Raw genomic sequence first — 13,927 nt, 5'->3', positions numbered from 1 at the left:
CTGCTGATAGGGGGATGCTGCCACTGCTCATGGGGGACGATGTCCATGCCTGCACCCCACAGCATCCCACCCCACCTCACAAAGCACACCCAGGCTGCCTATCCCCATGCTGGCCATGCCCAATGCCCCAGGGACGGGACAGCACCCTCCCGGCCGCGGGACAGCGCTGCCCCGGGGGAGCCCCATCGGGGATGACGGGAGCCGGGGAGAAGCAGAGCCTGAGAAAAAGCAGCCCTGCTGATAGGGGAGAGATTGGTTTCAGCCGGAGCTGCTCCCCCTGCCAAGTCCATCTCGTATCTGCGCGGGGTGCAGTTACTTAACATTCATCACCGCCTGAACTCTGTAACTTTATCAGCGGGCGAGCACGGCGCCGTCGCCGGGCCCAGCCATTCCCGGCGCTCAGATAGCCCGATAACGCCCTGATAGATTACAGCAGATTGGTTCACTTCAGGGGCCGCGATTACTAATACTAATAGCCAGAGAGCCCACATCACAGCAAACAGCAGCCGGGGCTGGGGGCTGGGAACGGGCTGCGGGGGGCACGGGGAGAGCAATGAGAAAGGAAACACGGGCCCATGGCAATGGAGTGACTTTTTGTTTCAGATGGGGTTGATAAAGCCCTGATAGATTTTAAGGAGAGGAGAGAGTCTAATAGAGCCGTCCCTGTGCCCAGCACATCAGATGGATGGCAGCAGATTGCTCCTTGAGAAGGGGATGCGATGCTTAACGCTGGCCTGCCTTCCCTGCTGGCAGCAGGCACAGGGAGGGGAGATGTTCAAAGCACACAGGGAAACTGAGGCAGCAGCTGGTGAAGCAGAGAGAGCAGCCCTTACAGAATGGATCCCATCACCCTCTGCAGCTCCCTGACAGGAGGCTGCAGGGAGCTGGGGGTCAGTCTCTGCCCCGCCGTGTAACAGGACAAGAGGAAACAGCCTCAAGTTTCCCCAAGGGAAGGTTGAGATTGGAGCTGATCTGGGCAGGATTTAGGCAGCCCGGTGTGAGTTCAGGGCTGGGGAGCAGCTGAACACCCCAAAAACATGGAAGAAAACGCCACCCATGAAGATGAGGCTCCAGATGTGCACAAGTGTGCAATGTGCCACCGACATCCAAGGTGTCATAGGTGTGCCAGGCTCGATGTCACCGCTGCTCCTGCACCAGGTGATGCCTTATTTGGGTGAAAACCCCTCAATTCTGGTACATTTCCCTCCTCCCTGTAATAAAGTTGTTGCAGCTGGGGCTGGCTGGGAGCAGGGGGGATGCTGGCCCGGCAGCTCAGCCATGCAGAGCCCATCAATACCGGGTGACGGTGAGGTCAGAGGTTGAGCTCTTTGCTAATCTAGCGACAAATTACCCCCCAGATGCAGAGCTGGAGCCATCCCCCCGCCCGTGGGAAGCTGTTTCAGGTCCTGCCCAGACCATCCCATCACCAAAAACTGCCAGGAAGGGAATGAGAACAAATTCCAGCCCCCACCCCGAGACTTTCAGTCCACAATGGCACAAGGTGGAGACAAGGATGGAAGGAAAAGGGTGATGGTGAACGTGGCTCACAAAGCCAGCCACCAGAGCCATCAGGAAAAGCTGCCCTGCCTGGGGTGTCTCTGCTGCTCCCAGCCTCCCACTGTGCCCAGGGCCACTTCCCATTGCCATCCTGGGCTACTTTGGGGTCTTCAAACAACATTGCAGCAATGAGCAGAGGCCAAGCAGGGGGTCTCTGAAAGGAGAAAGAGACCCTAAGAGGGTAGAGCACAACTGGGTGGCCCCCTGTACTCACACCTCGAGGGCTGTGTTCAGTGCTGGGCCCCTCACTCACTGCCACAGGGACACTGAGGGGCTGCAGCTCCAGGGCTGTGTTCAGTGCTGGGCCCCTCACTCAGTGCCACAGGGACACTGAGGGGCTGCAGCGGGGCCAGAGCCGAGCACTGAGCTGGGGAAGGCGCTGGAGCACAAGGGGCTGAGGGAATGGGGGTGTTGAGCCTGGAGAAGAGGAGGCTGAGGGGAGACAGCAGCACTCTCTGACACTCCCTGACAGGAGGCTGCAGGGAGCTGGAGGTTGGACTCTGCTCCCCAGAAATTAATGATAGGACAAGAGACTCAAGCTGCCCCAGAGGAGGTTGAAGCTGAGGCAGAGCTGTTTCCCTGAGAGAGGTGTCAGCCCCTGTGCCAGGCTGCCCAGGGAGCTGGGGGAGTGCCCAGCCCTGGAGGGATCCCAAAGGCATGGAGCTGAGGTGCTGAGGGCCAGGGGTTGAGTGGTGGGCTTGGACTCAACCTTTAAGGTCTTTTCCAACCATTATGATCCCACAAGCTGCAAGGAGCAGGGTGGGCTGCTGGCACCAAGCCTGGCACATGAAGGTCACCAGAGGCTGCTGGGACAGTGCTGTTGCCAAAAATTCAACTGCTATGGCCTCCCCCCAGCCCCTGCTTGCTGCCTCCCTGACCCAGCACAAGCACCCACAGCAGCACAGCCCTTCCAGCAGCACCCCCTGACCCTCAACTCCTCCAGCTTCAAGCAGTGAGGCCGCTGCTGCCTGGCTCTGCAGAGGCCCTTTGCCTCCCTGCAGATGTCTGTGCCTGCTCTGCCTCTTCTTTCTGGTTTTTTCTTCATTTTTTTTTTTCCTGTTCTTGGCATTTTGGTGGAGTGAGATAAGAGTAAAAAACAACAGAGCTGCTGGGAGAGTGAAAAAGGGAGATAGATAACGCAGATACCGACTCCTACACAAAACAGTCCTGGCTTTATCACTGCTTTTTATCACAGTTCCCCTAAAAAAAAAAACACACTAAAGAGAGCAGCCCAACTGGAATGGGGCAGCACATTAAAAAAATGAACTTTATACTGTTTGCTCTTTAGTTTTATATTTAGATGAAACCAACTCAGATGCTTGTGGTCGATACCTTCTCCGGTGCAAGGGACCAAAAAGTCTGGAAGCCCCGTTTGCTTCCAAAACAAGTGAGGAAACTCGAGTATAATCAGGAGAAGCAGATGCTGAGGCAGCTGTGCCATGGTCTGGCCTCGTCTGAGGCCATGAGCTGAGATGCTTGCAGCATCTTTAAGCCTGGATGGGTCAGTGGGATGAAGCTGGTCCCAGAGTATCCCACAGCAGAACCAGGGAGGCTCAGGCTGGAGATGGGTGTAGAAAAGGCAGATGCTTCCTGAGCATCCCTGGGCCATACCAGCTGGCTGCCAGTCCCTGGGGACGGCCAGAGCCCACCCAAGCTACCAGCACCGGGATCCTGGCCACGTGGCATCACTGCAGTTGGCAGAGCAAGATGTGAGCAAGTCCCTGGCATCCACTGACAGCATCTCCATCCCAGCACAGACACATGACCACACAGGCAACATCCCCCCATTCACGTGGCTCCCCAAAACAGTCTTTGCCCACCGTGACTCCCCCCCCAAGGCTCTTCCCTCCCGCTGCCAACCCCGGGCACAGGCTGGGGAGGGCATCTGAGTGCAGGAAAACCTCCCCCAACCCACAAGGCAAGGCCAGAAAGAGGGAAAGGGGGAACAAAACCCATAATCCAAGCGGACTGGAGGCTTTTCCCTCCCCTCACACTCCCTTCCCTACCTTCTTTTTGAAAAACATAATTTATCTGTGTATTATCAAGAAATCCAGACACTTTAATCAGTGAGCTATGAAGTCAGTATTTCCATTCTTATCTAGCGGAGGAGTGGAAATGGAGAGCAGATAGGCAGCTCCGAGCCGGGCCGTGGTGGGGAATGTTAATGGGAGGAGCGGCAGAGCCATTGGCTACCGAGCTGCCGCTATCGCTGCCATTATCGGGCCGTTATCTCGGCAACCATCGCGGCGCAGTAATGGGGCCAGTTCAACTTTCCGCATTATCATAGGAGCTGCGAGTAGCATGAGAGGCCTCGGCTGGGAGACGGGAAGAGAGCGAGCGGCCAAACTTCCCGGCGGAGCAAGGAGGGGGGAGAAGGGAAAAGCGGCTTCTTCCCTTCCCCGTGGTCCCCTGAGCTGCTGATGTGCACGGGGATGCTCCCCTGTGTCTGGGCATCCTCCTGCCAGTGCTGGGTGCTGGCCCCAGGGTGCATCCCAAAGCTCTGGGTGCTGGCCCCAGGGTGCATCCCAAAGCTCTGGGTGCTGACCCCAGGGTGCATCCCCAAAGCTTCACACACTGACCCCGAGGTGCATCCCCAAAGCTCTGGGTGCCGACCCTGAGGTGCATCCCCAAAGCTTCACACACTGACTCAGAGGTGCATCCCAAAGCTCTGGGTGCTGACCCCAGGCTGCATCCTCAAAGCTCTGGGTGCTGACCCTGAGATTCATCCCAAAACTCTGGGTGCTGACCCCAAGGTGCATCCCAAAGCTTCATACACTGACCCCAAGGTGCATCCCCAAAGCTTCACACACTGACCCCAAGGTGCATCCCCAAAGCTCTGGGTGCTGACCCAAGGGTGCATCCCCAAAGCTTCACACACTGACCCCAAGGTGCATCCCCAAAGCTCTGGGTGCTGACCCCAGGGTGCATCCCCAAAGCTTCACACACTGACCCAGAGGTGCATCCCAAAGCTCTGGGTGCTGACCCTGAGATTCATCCCAAAGCTCTGGGTGCTGACCCTGAGATATAGCCCCAAAGCTCTGGGTACTGACCACAAGGTGCATCCCCAAAGCTCTGGGTACTGACAGCATGATACATTCCAAAGCCCTGAGCAGAGCATCCCTAAAGCCCCAGGTATTCACTCTGCTGAGCATCCCCAAAGCCTCACACACCAATCCTACCGAGCATTCCAAATGCCCCTGGGTACTGACTCCCAAAAGCCTTGGGTACTGACACCACTGAGCATCTCCTAAGCCCCAGGTACTGACCCTGAGGCACATCCCCAAAGCCCTAAGCACTGACCCTGCTGAACATCCCCAAAGCTCTCAGTACCTACCCCAAAATGCACCCCCAAAACTCTGGGTCCTGACCCTGCTGAGCATCCCCAACACCCGAGGGGCTGTGACCCAGAGCTCACCAAGGCCGAGAGAAAACAATGCATCTATATTTCATCAGATGAACAAATTAGAGCAGCACATTTCCTCCACTCACTATCAAATGGGAGATGTCAAGAAAATATGTTGATGTGAGAAAGAGGAGATAAAGAATTATTTTGGAGGAAAAAAGCCGTGGAAGGCTCTTATCTGGAGTGACTCATAGGCACACACTCCTTAACCCCACTGCAGCCCAAGGTCAGCAGCTACATTCCTTTCAGCCCTTCCAAAAAAACACGTTGCTGCAGGAACAATGTGGAGCCTCTGCTGGGAGCCCATCGGAAGAGGGAACTGCATTAGCCCCCGAACACTTGAACTCTCCTGATAAAAGCAGCAGCGGGACAGCAGCCTGGCCAAGCTGGAGCAGCCAAAAGCCCTGAGTCAGGCAACAGAAACAGTCATGGGATGTGGTACAGGGAGAGAAAAAAAGTAAGGATGATGATCTCTTGGCCTCCTGCTCCCATTGCTGCTCTTCTCCAGGGAGGGGGAGCTGCTTTCTTCTCCCCAGGGGAAGAAGAATCCACTTCCTGCACTCCTTGCAGAGCCAGCGTGTGGTGTGGGGCTGGCAGAGGCATCTGCCACTGCTGCTTCTTAAATGAAGAAGAAATACTAAAAGCACGAGGTTCCTCTGCTCCTGCTGCCCCTCCCAGATGCTCTGAGGGGTGCTCAGGGATGCTCACATCCCGCTGGCTGAGCGGCCTCAGGCCCAGCACCCGGCTGAGCTGCTGGGGAAGGTCTGAGCTGGTTTTCCCTCCAGTGCATGGCCCCAGTCAGTATCATCCAAGGCAAATCGTGGTGGTTTTCTCCAGTAGGATGGACAGTATGCAAGGAAAACATCCTCTTCTCTTCCCTAGAGCGGGTGTATTTGACTCCAAATCCACCAACACCAAGCAGGGTGCAGGGGCTCCATCCCACAGCTGTGCCAGCCCTGGGGCTCTCGCTTTGGGCAGCGTTGTCCTTCCCTTTCCCAGGGTGGCATCAACCCCATGGCTGGCACAGGGCTGGGAGTGTCACACAGCACAGGGTGCCCCAACCACACTGAGGATGGTAGATGTGGACACTGAGGCTGGAGGACTTGGCTTCCCAGAGACTTAATGTCCCACTGGCTTTTGGCTGAGTGGCTCTGATGGGTTCCCAGGGAGAGGGACGGGGCCACCCCTCTCCTGGATCACCTGTGCCGTGGCACTATCCCCTTGTGCAATCTGCTGGGGAAAAGATTGCTTTCTTCCCAAGCCCTGCTTGCAACCTGCTGAGAGGGGAAGCTGCAGCTTGCAGGTTTCCCTGTGATTCCCAGGGGAAAACAGGACCTTGCCCAACCTCGTGAGTTCACATCCAGAGACGTAAATCCCAGCCAGAAGTGGTTTTCCTGCTCTGTCCCGCGTGGGATGTCAGGGACAGACTCACAGCACCTGCTGGGAGTGGCACAGGGGTGTCCCTATGGGGCTGTGAGAGGTGGCAGAGTGGCAGCAGACACAATCCAACCCAACCTCAGCACCCACAGGCCCTGGAAGCTGCCACCTGCCAAAGTCACCGGTGTGGCTGCCGGTGCCGCCTTCCCTCCCTGGGGCTGGCGGCAGAACAGGTTTTGCCACGCTGCTGGGTGCCCCACGGATGGCAGTGACCAGCCTGGCTCTGGGACTCACCCTCTGGGCATCACACACATCCTGCCTGCCTAACAAGGATGGCTGGGAAGGGGCATCCTGGGGATAGATCCTGAGCAGGGGCTCAGAAAGGGCTCCCAGCGTGCTCCAGCACCCGTGGGGAACGGCCACAAAGCATCCCGTGGGCAGCAAAGCACGGGGTTGGTGCCACAAGGGCCCTCTACATGGATATATTCCTCCAGAGAGAAGCCAAAGTGAGCTGTTCCCTCAGCCCCCAGCTGCCAAGCATGGTGCCAACCCAGACATAAGGACTGAAGGGATGCTCATGCCCTGGACCACTGGCTGTTAAAGAGGAGAGAAACTTCTTCCAGCATCACCCATGGCTGGTGCAAACCCACTGCCAAGCAGGAGCGTGGCTTCCCCATGGTGCTGCTGTGGCAGGGGACAGATGTGCCATTGGGCTTTGCCACCCACGCCCCTGCCAGCACCGTGTTGGGAACGTCACCGAGTCAGGGCTGGCAAATGCCTCGCGGGGCGTTTGCACAAGAGAGGAGGGGTTGGCAGGCAAGCAGGCAGCACCCGTGGGTGTAACAGACACGTGGGATGCAGGGATGCCAGCGCCAGGATGCCAGGAGCAGGGCATGAGGGGGCCACGATGCCAAGGGAGGTGCAGAAAACACTGGTGGTGGGAGCAGAGCTGGGAGGCTCTGCCTGCACCCAGCTCATCCCTGTCGAGCAGGCAGCAAACCCTTCCCACCCTGCAGAGCAGCCCGGGGTTAGGCACCTCCCCAGGCATCCCATCGCCCACCCCGGCACCCTGCATCCCTTCCCGGGCAGGCGCGGGTGGGGAAACTGAGGCACGGAGGCCGGCAGTGATGGAAAAGTGCAGCAGCGTTCGAGCGATGGGAGACAGAGGGGGGGAAGGGGTAGTGAGAAAGGCAAATGGAAGCAGTTAGTCACCTGCAGGGACCGAAAGGAAGAGAAGAGACTCAGCGAGCGAAGGGAGCGGGAGAGGAACGGGCAGGAGGCGGTGCCGGGAGCATCCCCCGCCACCCGCTCACCACGCCACGGCTAAAAATAGACGTCGGGTTGGCCACTGTCATCTTTACAACAGATGCAGATTTTCCAAGCTCCCGGGGGAGGATGGCACTCACGGTATGGCCGGCACCCAGACCCCCTCCCGGGACGGCACCGGCGCGAAGCAGCCGAGCTTGCAAGAGAGGAAAGGAAAAACAAAAACCCCAAAGCACCAACCCCAAAACTAACCCGACCCACCCCCATCGAGAGGCTTTAACAGTGCAGATCGCGCTCGTTATCTGACACCATCTAATGGCAATTAAAGACAATCCACACACAAAAAACATGACGGTGCTCTCGCCACCCTCCCTCCCCCCCCTCCCCGGCCCGTGTTGAGCAGAATAGGAGATAACGATCGAAAAAGAAAGTCAAAGCTCTCATCAAACTAATGCAACATCTGCAGCTGATAACTGAGCTGGGGAGAGCTCGGCTTCTCAACCCAGCTTGTTTCACACAACACGCGAGGGGTGGGGGGTGGTGGTGGGGGGGCAGAAAAACACCTTGAGAAATAAACACACAACTGCAGCTGCTCACCATCAGATAATTAAAGCGCCTGCGTTAATCATATTTGCAATGGAACAAACTGTTGGAGGCCTTTTGCCCCTTGATGCTGGGTTTGTTGTTGGAGGGAATCCTGCTCGGGTCTGGTGGGGAGAGATAAGTGGTCCTTATCTCCCCTGGCGATCTGTATCAGGATGGAGATCGGGCCTGGGCGTTTATCAGAAGCTCAGATCTACTGTAGCTGAAAGCAGAATAGAAAGGGGAAAGGAAAGGGGCAAAAACAAAAAGGAAAGAAAAAAAACACCAGCCCCGAGCAGGCCCCTGCATCTGACACAAAACCCTGCGCCTCCAGTTCATTTCAAAAGGGGAGAACAAAAAAAACCCCAAAGCCAGAAAGAATAATATATATATATATTAGAACAACACCAGAGGGAGAGGTACATCAGTGAGACGAGATCAATCTCCCCCCTTATCAGGCTCCCCGATCGCAGGACCCGGCGCTGGGAGTGCGGGCGGCTGCCAGCAGCCTCGCTCCGCCGCCGCCTGCCCGCGCTCCCATGTTTGAAGTTAATAAATATAACAGGCTATCTGGGTTGGAGATCAGCTCCTGCTCTCTATCAGCCCCTCGCATCTATCTACCAGCAGAACAAAAGACAGAAAAACAACAAAAAAAAAAAAAAGAGGAAAAAAAAAGAGAAACCCAACCCCAAAGCCATAAAGCAGCGGCAGCTGCAGGGAGGTTGGTGGTTTTACAGCCATGGATGGAGAGGGGGGGAAAGCCAATGTCACCCCCTCTTCCCTGGGCAGGTACGATGCCAAAATAAAGGAATAAATGCTCCAGGTGTTTTCTCTGCCATCAGAAGGCACCATCGAGATGCAATCAGCTCCCCAAGCCTCACCGCCGTGTGCCACCGGGCAGAGCGGGCGCTGCCAGGAGGGGCCTGGAGGGTCCCCAGACCACCGGTGCCCGTCTCCCTCCACTGCTGCATCTCTCCAGCTCAGGAAGTGAAGGAGGAGGAGGTTAAAGCAGATGGTTAAATATAGTCCGGTGTCTGATCTTTGTCTTATCGCTCTTGGCGATCGCCCTCTCTCCCAGCGATCTCCCCTGCGAGTCTATCAGCACATCGCATCGAGCTTGAAAAAAAAACACCCCCCCAAAAAAAACCCCCCAAACGCAACAGCAACAAAACGCCCCCAAAACCCAGCAGAGACGAAGCCGGAGCACAGAACATAGCGTCACCCAGGAAAATCAAATCAGCAGATCCCAATCTGGAGGAGGGTTTTTTTTGTTGTTTAATGCTCCAGCCGAGATGATATAAAGGATAGACTTTGTGGAAACAGGTCCGGTCTGTACATGAGAGGAGTCTGGTTACCGGAGCCCTGATTCATGCATACCTTCCTTCCCCCGGCGCGCAGAGCCGGCAGAGGCAGCGGCAACGCCGCGCTCGCCGCCTCTAATGACTGTTTTCATGTTGACACATACAGGAAGGGTTCCAAGCTTTCAGCTTTTAATCAGTTTTGGCCATCGCCAGCGGCCTGAGATCAGCCTCCCACTTTTATCATTTCTTCACATCTCTGCAGAAAAGCAGCGGAGGAAGGAGATACGAAGCCGCCTTCGCTCGGCCAAGCTGCCGCGGCCTCATCCAGCCCCGGTTTTGCTTCTCCCCACACCTCCTCCCCCCTCACCATCCACCCCAGGTCCGCGCCGGTGAGCGCCGGGGCCGGCCGTGCGGGGAGCGGCCCCGCACACGCCGCGCTCCCGCAGCCGCGACTCCGAGTTACAACGGGCAGGGGAGGGATCGCCGGGCTCTGTGCCGAAATAAAGCCGCGGAAGTTGGATAAAGCTAAAGGAGAAAAGTATCACACCAAGGGGAAAAAAAATGATATCGCTATATAGGAGGCAGCTGGGACTATTTTTAACTCTACCCGGGTAAAAGTCTAGCTGAGCTTTATCACCAGAGCAATCACCCCAGGCAGGGAAACAGGTAGGTGCAACTCAGCCTTGCAATTATTTCAAGAGAAAGATAAAGCTAGATTATCACATGGTGGCCAGCCTTCCCTATCCTCCCATCTCCCTCTTATCGCCAGCTTCCATCGACTCGCGGGGGAAAGAAAAACACACACACACACAGAGCAGAGAGGAAGGGAGGAAAGCTGAGCGAAGCCCGGCACCACCAAAAACTTCCAGCACTTTGCAGAATTTGTCAGTGCAGCCGGTACAGCCTCACCAGCCCAAAACCAGCTCCCAGCCCAGGGGGTGCATCTCGGGGAATACGACCCTCCGGAGACGAGGAGACACGGACAGTGGCCAAAGCCCCTTGGGACTCCCACAAGGGTCCCTCCCTTTGTCAGCCCAGAGGGTTATCGCCCCGTCCCTGCCCAGGCTGGAGCACGGGGGTGTCACCAAGCAAGGGGAAAGGTTGAGGCCAGCGCGGACGATGGCGGGCAGCAGGGACGACGGCACGATGCATCCGGCAGCACCCACGGCAAACGTGGGGTGCCCGGGAGGAAAGGGGAGCCCCTGGCAGGGTGAAGGTGCCGTAGCCGGGGTGAGGAGGTGCTGGCAAGGCTGGGGTGCCCCAGGGGGAGTTTGGGGAGCGGCGGGGGGGCGTCTGGGAGCCCCTCGGGCCGGCCGCTGGCGCTGGATGGGCGGCAGGCGGGGCAGATAAGATCACCATTCGAGGCCGTCCCGACAGAGCGATGTTATCAGCACGGGACTCGCAGAATGGAATATTTTAAACCTTATCGGGGGCTCCCATCAGGAGCCGGTACCGGAGCCACCGCGCTGGGGGGAGAGGCGGGGGGGCGGGGAAGCGGCGCCGAGGGGGAGGCGACGGAGACGGAGACCAAAGCGAGCGAGCAACCGGTAACGGGAAAGGGCACCCACCGCGGCCGTCCCGGGTGGGTACGGAGGAAGGGTGGGGGAGTCCCGGGGGACGGGCCGAGCTCCGCCGGAGGGATGGTACCAAAAATATGGGGGGGGGGGGGGGGCAACACAAGTGGGGAGCGGAGGGTGCCGGTACCGGGGAACTCACGTTTGATCTGCCGGGGGTTGCTCTGTTTCCTCCTGGACATCGCTCGGCGGGGGGCGAGCCCGGCGCCCCGGCTGGCGGCTGGGCGGGCGGCAGGTGGGTGGCGGCGGGCGGGCTCCCGGCTGCTCGCATGCCCGCCCGCCCGCCCGCGCTGCCGGGGGCCGGGGCCGGGCCGGGCCGTACGCGGCGGAGCGGAGCCGCAGCCGCCGCCGCCGCGGGATTTTCTCAATGGGGCGCCGCGGCGGGATCAAACCCGCGGAACGTTCCACGGGGGCGGGGCCTGGCCGTGCGCCGCGGCCGCCCATAGGCCAACGCCCCTCCGCCGGACACGCCCACCCCATGACGTCGGCGGCGGCGGCGCGGCGGCGCGGGGCGGGGCTTCCCCGGGAAGGGGCGGGGTTTCCCCGCCAAGGGGCGTGGCTTCACGGAGAGGGCGGAGTCTCACCAACCAGGGGGCGTGGCTTCCCGGGTGGGGGCGTGGCTTCCCGGGACCGGGGGTCCGATCCGTGCCGGGGCTCCGTGGCGCGTTACCGCACCCCCCCCGTGTCCCCGCGCCTCCCGTGAGGGTCTCCCCACCCCCCAGCCCCTTGCTTGGAGACCTGAGCGCACTGCTTTGGGTTCGTACCTGCTCTCCTTGGGGTCCCCCGCCCCTTCTGCACGTCCCCAGCTCCCCCTTTTGGGGTCCCCAGCTCCCCCTTTGGGGGTCCCCAAGCTCCGCCTTTGGGATGCAAATCGCCTTTTGTTGTCACTAAGCCTTCTTTGAGGTCCCCAACACACTCCTTTGGGACTTCAGTCCCTCCTTGGAGTCCCCACACCCCTTCCTTGGGACCTCAACCCCCCTCCTTTAGGGTTTCAAAGACCACCTTTTGAGACTCCAACCCCTGCTTCGGTGTCCTCAACCCCTGCTTTGGGGTCACTATTGCCCTTTGCATCCTCACTCCCCCAGGAGGTCCTAAACTCCCATGGGACCACTAATTCCCCCCTTCTGGGAGCTCAGTCCCACTACTGGGGTCCCAACCCACACTTTGGAGATCCTCAAACCCTCCTATGAGACCCTCCTGTGGGGCACCCCAGACCCTTCCATGGAGTCTGTGGGACATCAAACCCCTCCTAAACTCCTTCTCATTCCTCGATGGACTGTCCCAAAAGTCTCACTTGTGACTTCCAGGATCAGAGTGACCCCAGCTTGGGTCCAGGGGTGCACTGGGGATGATGTGCCAGTCCTCATCGTGAGCATGCAGCCAGGCAATGATACTGAGGCTGTGGGATAAACAAGAGCTTCTTATATTTTGGGTCCACAGTGTGAATATTCCTGCTACAAAAACCAACCATTTTTGCTAAAGCCAGCTGTTATCTGGGTGTCTCCAACGAGTGATGCAATGTGGGGATGACTGGGGAGCAGGGGGCTGCTGGGGGATGTGGCATGGCCTGGCACAGCAGCTCTACCCTCTCCCTTCTCCATCAATCCCTGATGTGGGGTGTGCTCTCTTGTCTTTTTTTTTTTTTTCTCCTCTCTTTTTCTTTTTTAAAAGGGTTTTTAATTAACTTCCTGTTGCAATGGTGGGATAATGAGTTTTAAGCAGCACATGATTCCAGTAAAGAGGTCAAGCAGTGAGGATGTCAAAAGAAATTAAGTTAGGAATTAAGAAGAGTTCCAGGGGAGCAAAAAAAACAACCCAACCCCACTGAGGGAGGGAGATGCTGCTGAGGACAAGGCTTTGCTCAACCTCTGCCTGCCTGGCCAGCCCCCAGAATCATCCTAACAGCCATTTTCACCTCATTTGGCCCCGATTTGCAGCCTTCCTGGAGACCATCAGACCCCAGGGCAGGCAGCTGTGCTGGCAAAGCCCTTCCCTTCCCTTCCCTTCCCTTCCCTTCCCTTCCCTTCCCTTCCCTTCCCTTCCCTTCCCTTCCCTTCCCTTCCCTTCCCTCCCCTCCCCTCCCCTTCCCTTCCCGTGCCATGGTACCAAGCGTCCTCCCATCTGCACCAGCTCTGATGGGTGCTGGCTCCTTGGGGCACAGCTGAGGTGGAACATTGACTCTGCTGCTTTTAGGGGGGTTTCTCCGTCCACCCCAGCACAGCCACGGGTGTTTCGGGGTTGAGGGTTGGTGTGGTGCTGCAGATGATGGAATCAATCATAGACTCAGAGAACTGTTTGGTTGGCAAAGCCCTTGAAGCTGCTGCAGTCCCAGCCCTCCCCTCACCCTGCCCAGCCCACCACTCACCCCTGGCCCTCAGCACCTCAGCTCCACACCTTTGGGATCCCTCCAAGGCTGGGCACTCCCCCAGCTCCCTGGGCAGCCTGGCACAGGGGCTGACACCCCTCTCAGGGAAACAGTTCTGCCTCAGCTCCAATCTCAACATCTCCTGGGGAAACCTGAGTCCTATTATTCATTACTGTCCCCCAGCTCCCTGCAGCCTCCTGTCAGGGAGTGTCAGAGTGCTGCTGTCTCCCCTCAGCCTCCTCTTCTCCAGGCTCAACACCCCCATTCCCTCAGCCCCTCCCCAGCCCCCTTGTGCTCCAGCCCCTTCCCCAGCTCTGGCCATGCTCCAGCCCCTCAGTGTCCCCCTGGCAGTGAGTGAGGGGCCCAACACTGAACACTGTGTTTGAGGTTCCTCTGGCACATCCATGACACTGCTCACAGCACCTGTGTTATTTTCTCATCATGTTTGTTTACACCAAGGCAATTAGACAAACCCTTGGGTTAAACACAGCACCGTTAATTG

General features: G+C 58.1%; 1 protein-coding gene across 2 annotated transcripts in view; it reads right to left on the bottom strand.

Moving 5' to 3' along the window:
• ZFPM1 (zinc finger protein, FOG family member 1) overlaps nt 1–13,927 on the bottom strand; it is a 303,288-nt gene that overhangs the window by 25,224 nt on the left and 264,137 nt on the right. Inside the window, exon 1 of one of the 2 annotated variants that reach the window (XM_062007123.1) lies at nt 11,203–11,338. The exons of the other annotated variant lie outside the window; for it this stretch is intronic. Within the exon in view, the coding sequence (XP_061863107.1) occupies nt 11,203–11,242 (40 nt within the window). The 5' untranslated portion in view covers nt 11,243–11,338. Of the gene's footprint in view, nt 1–11,202; nt 11,339–13,927 lie in introns of those variants that run through there. 2 annotated transcript variants of the gene reach the window in all.

This window comes from Colius striatus, chromosome 14, assembly GCF_028858725.1.
Source record: "Colius striatus isolate bColStr4 chromosome 14, bColStr4.1.hap1, whole genome shotgun sequence".
Classification (NCBI taxonomy): domain Eukaryota; kingdom Metazoa; phylum Chordata; class Aves; order Coliiformes; family Coliidae; genus Colius; species Colius striatus.
The sequence above is the reverse complement of the archived record's forward strand: the minus strand, read 5'-3'. Positions and strand labels throughout refer to the sequence as shown.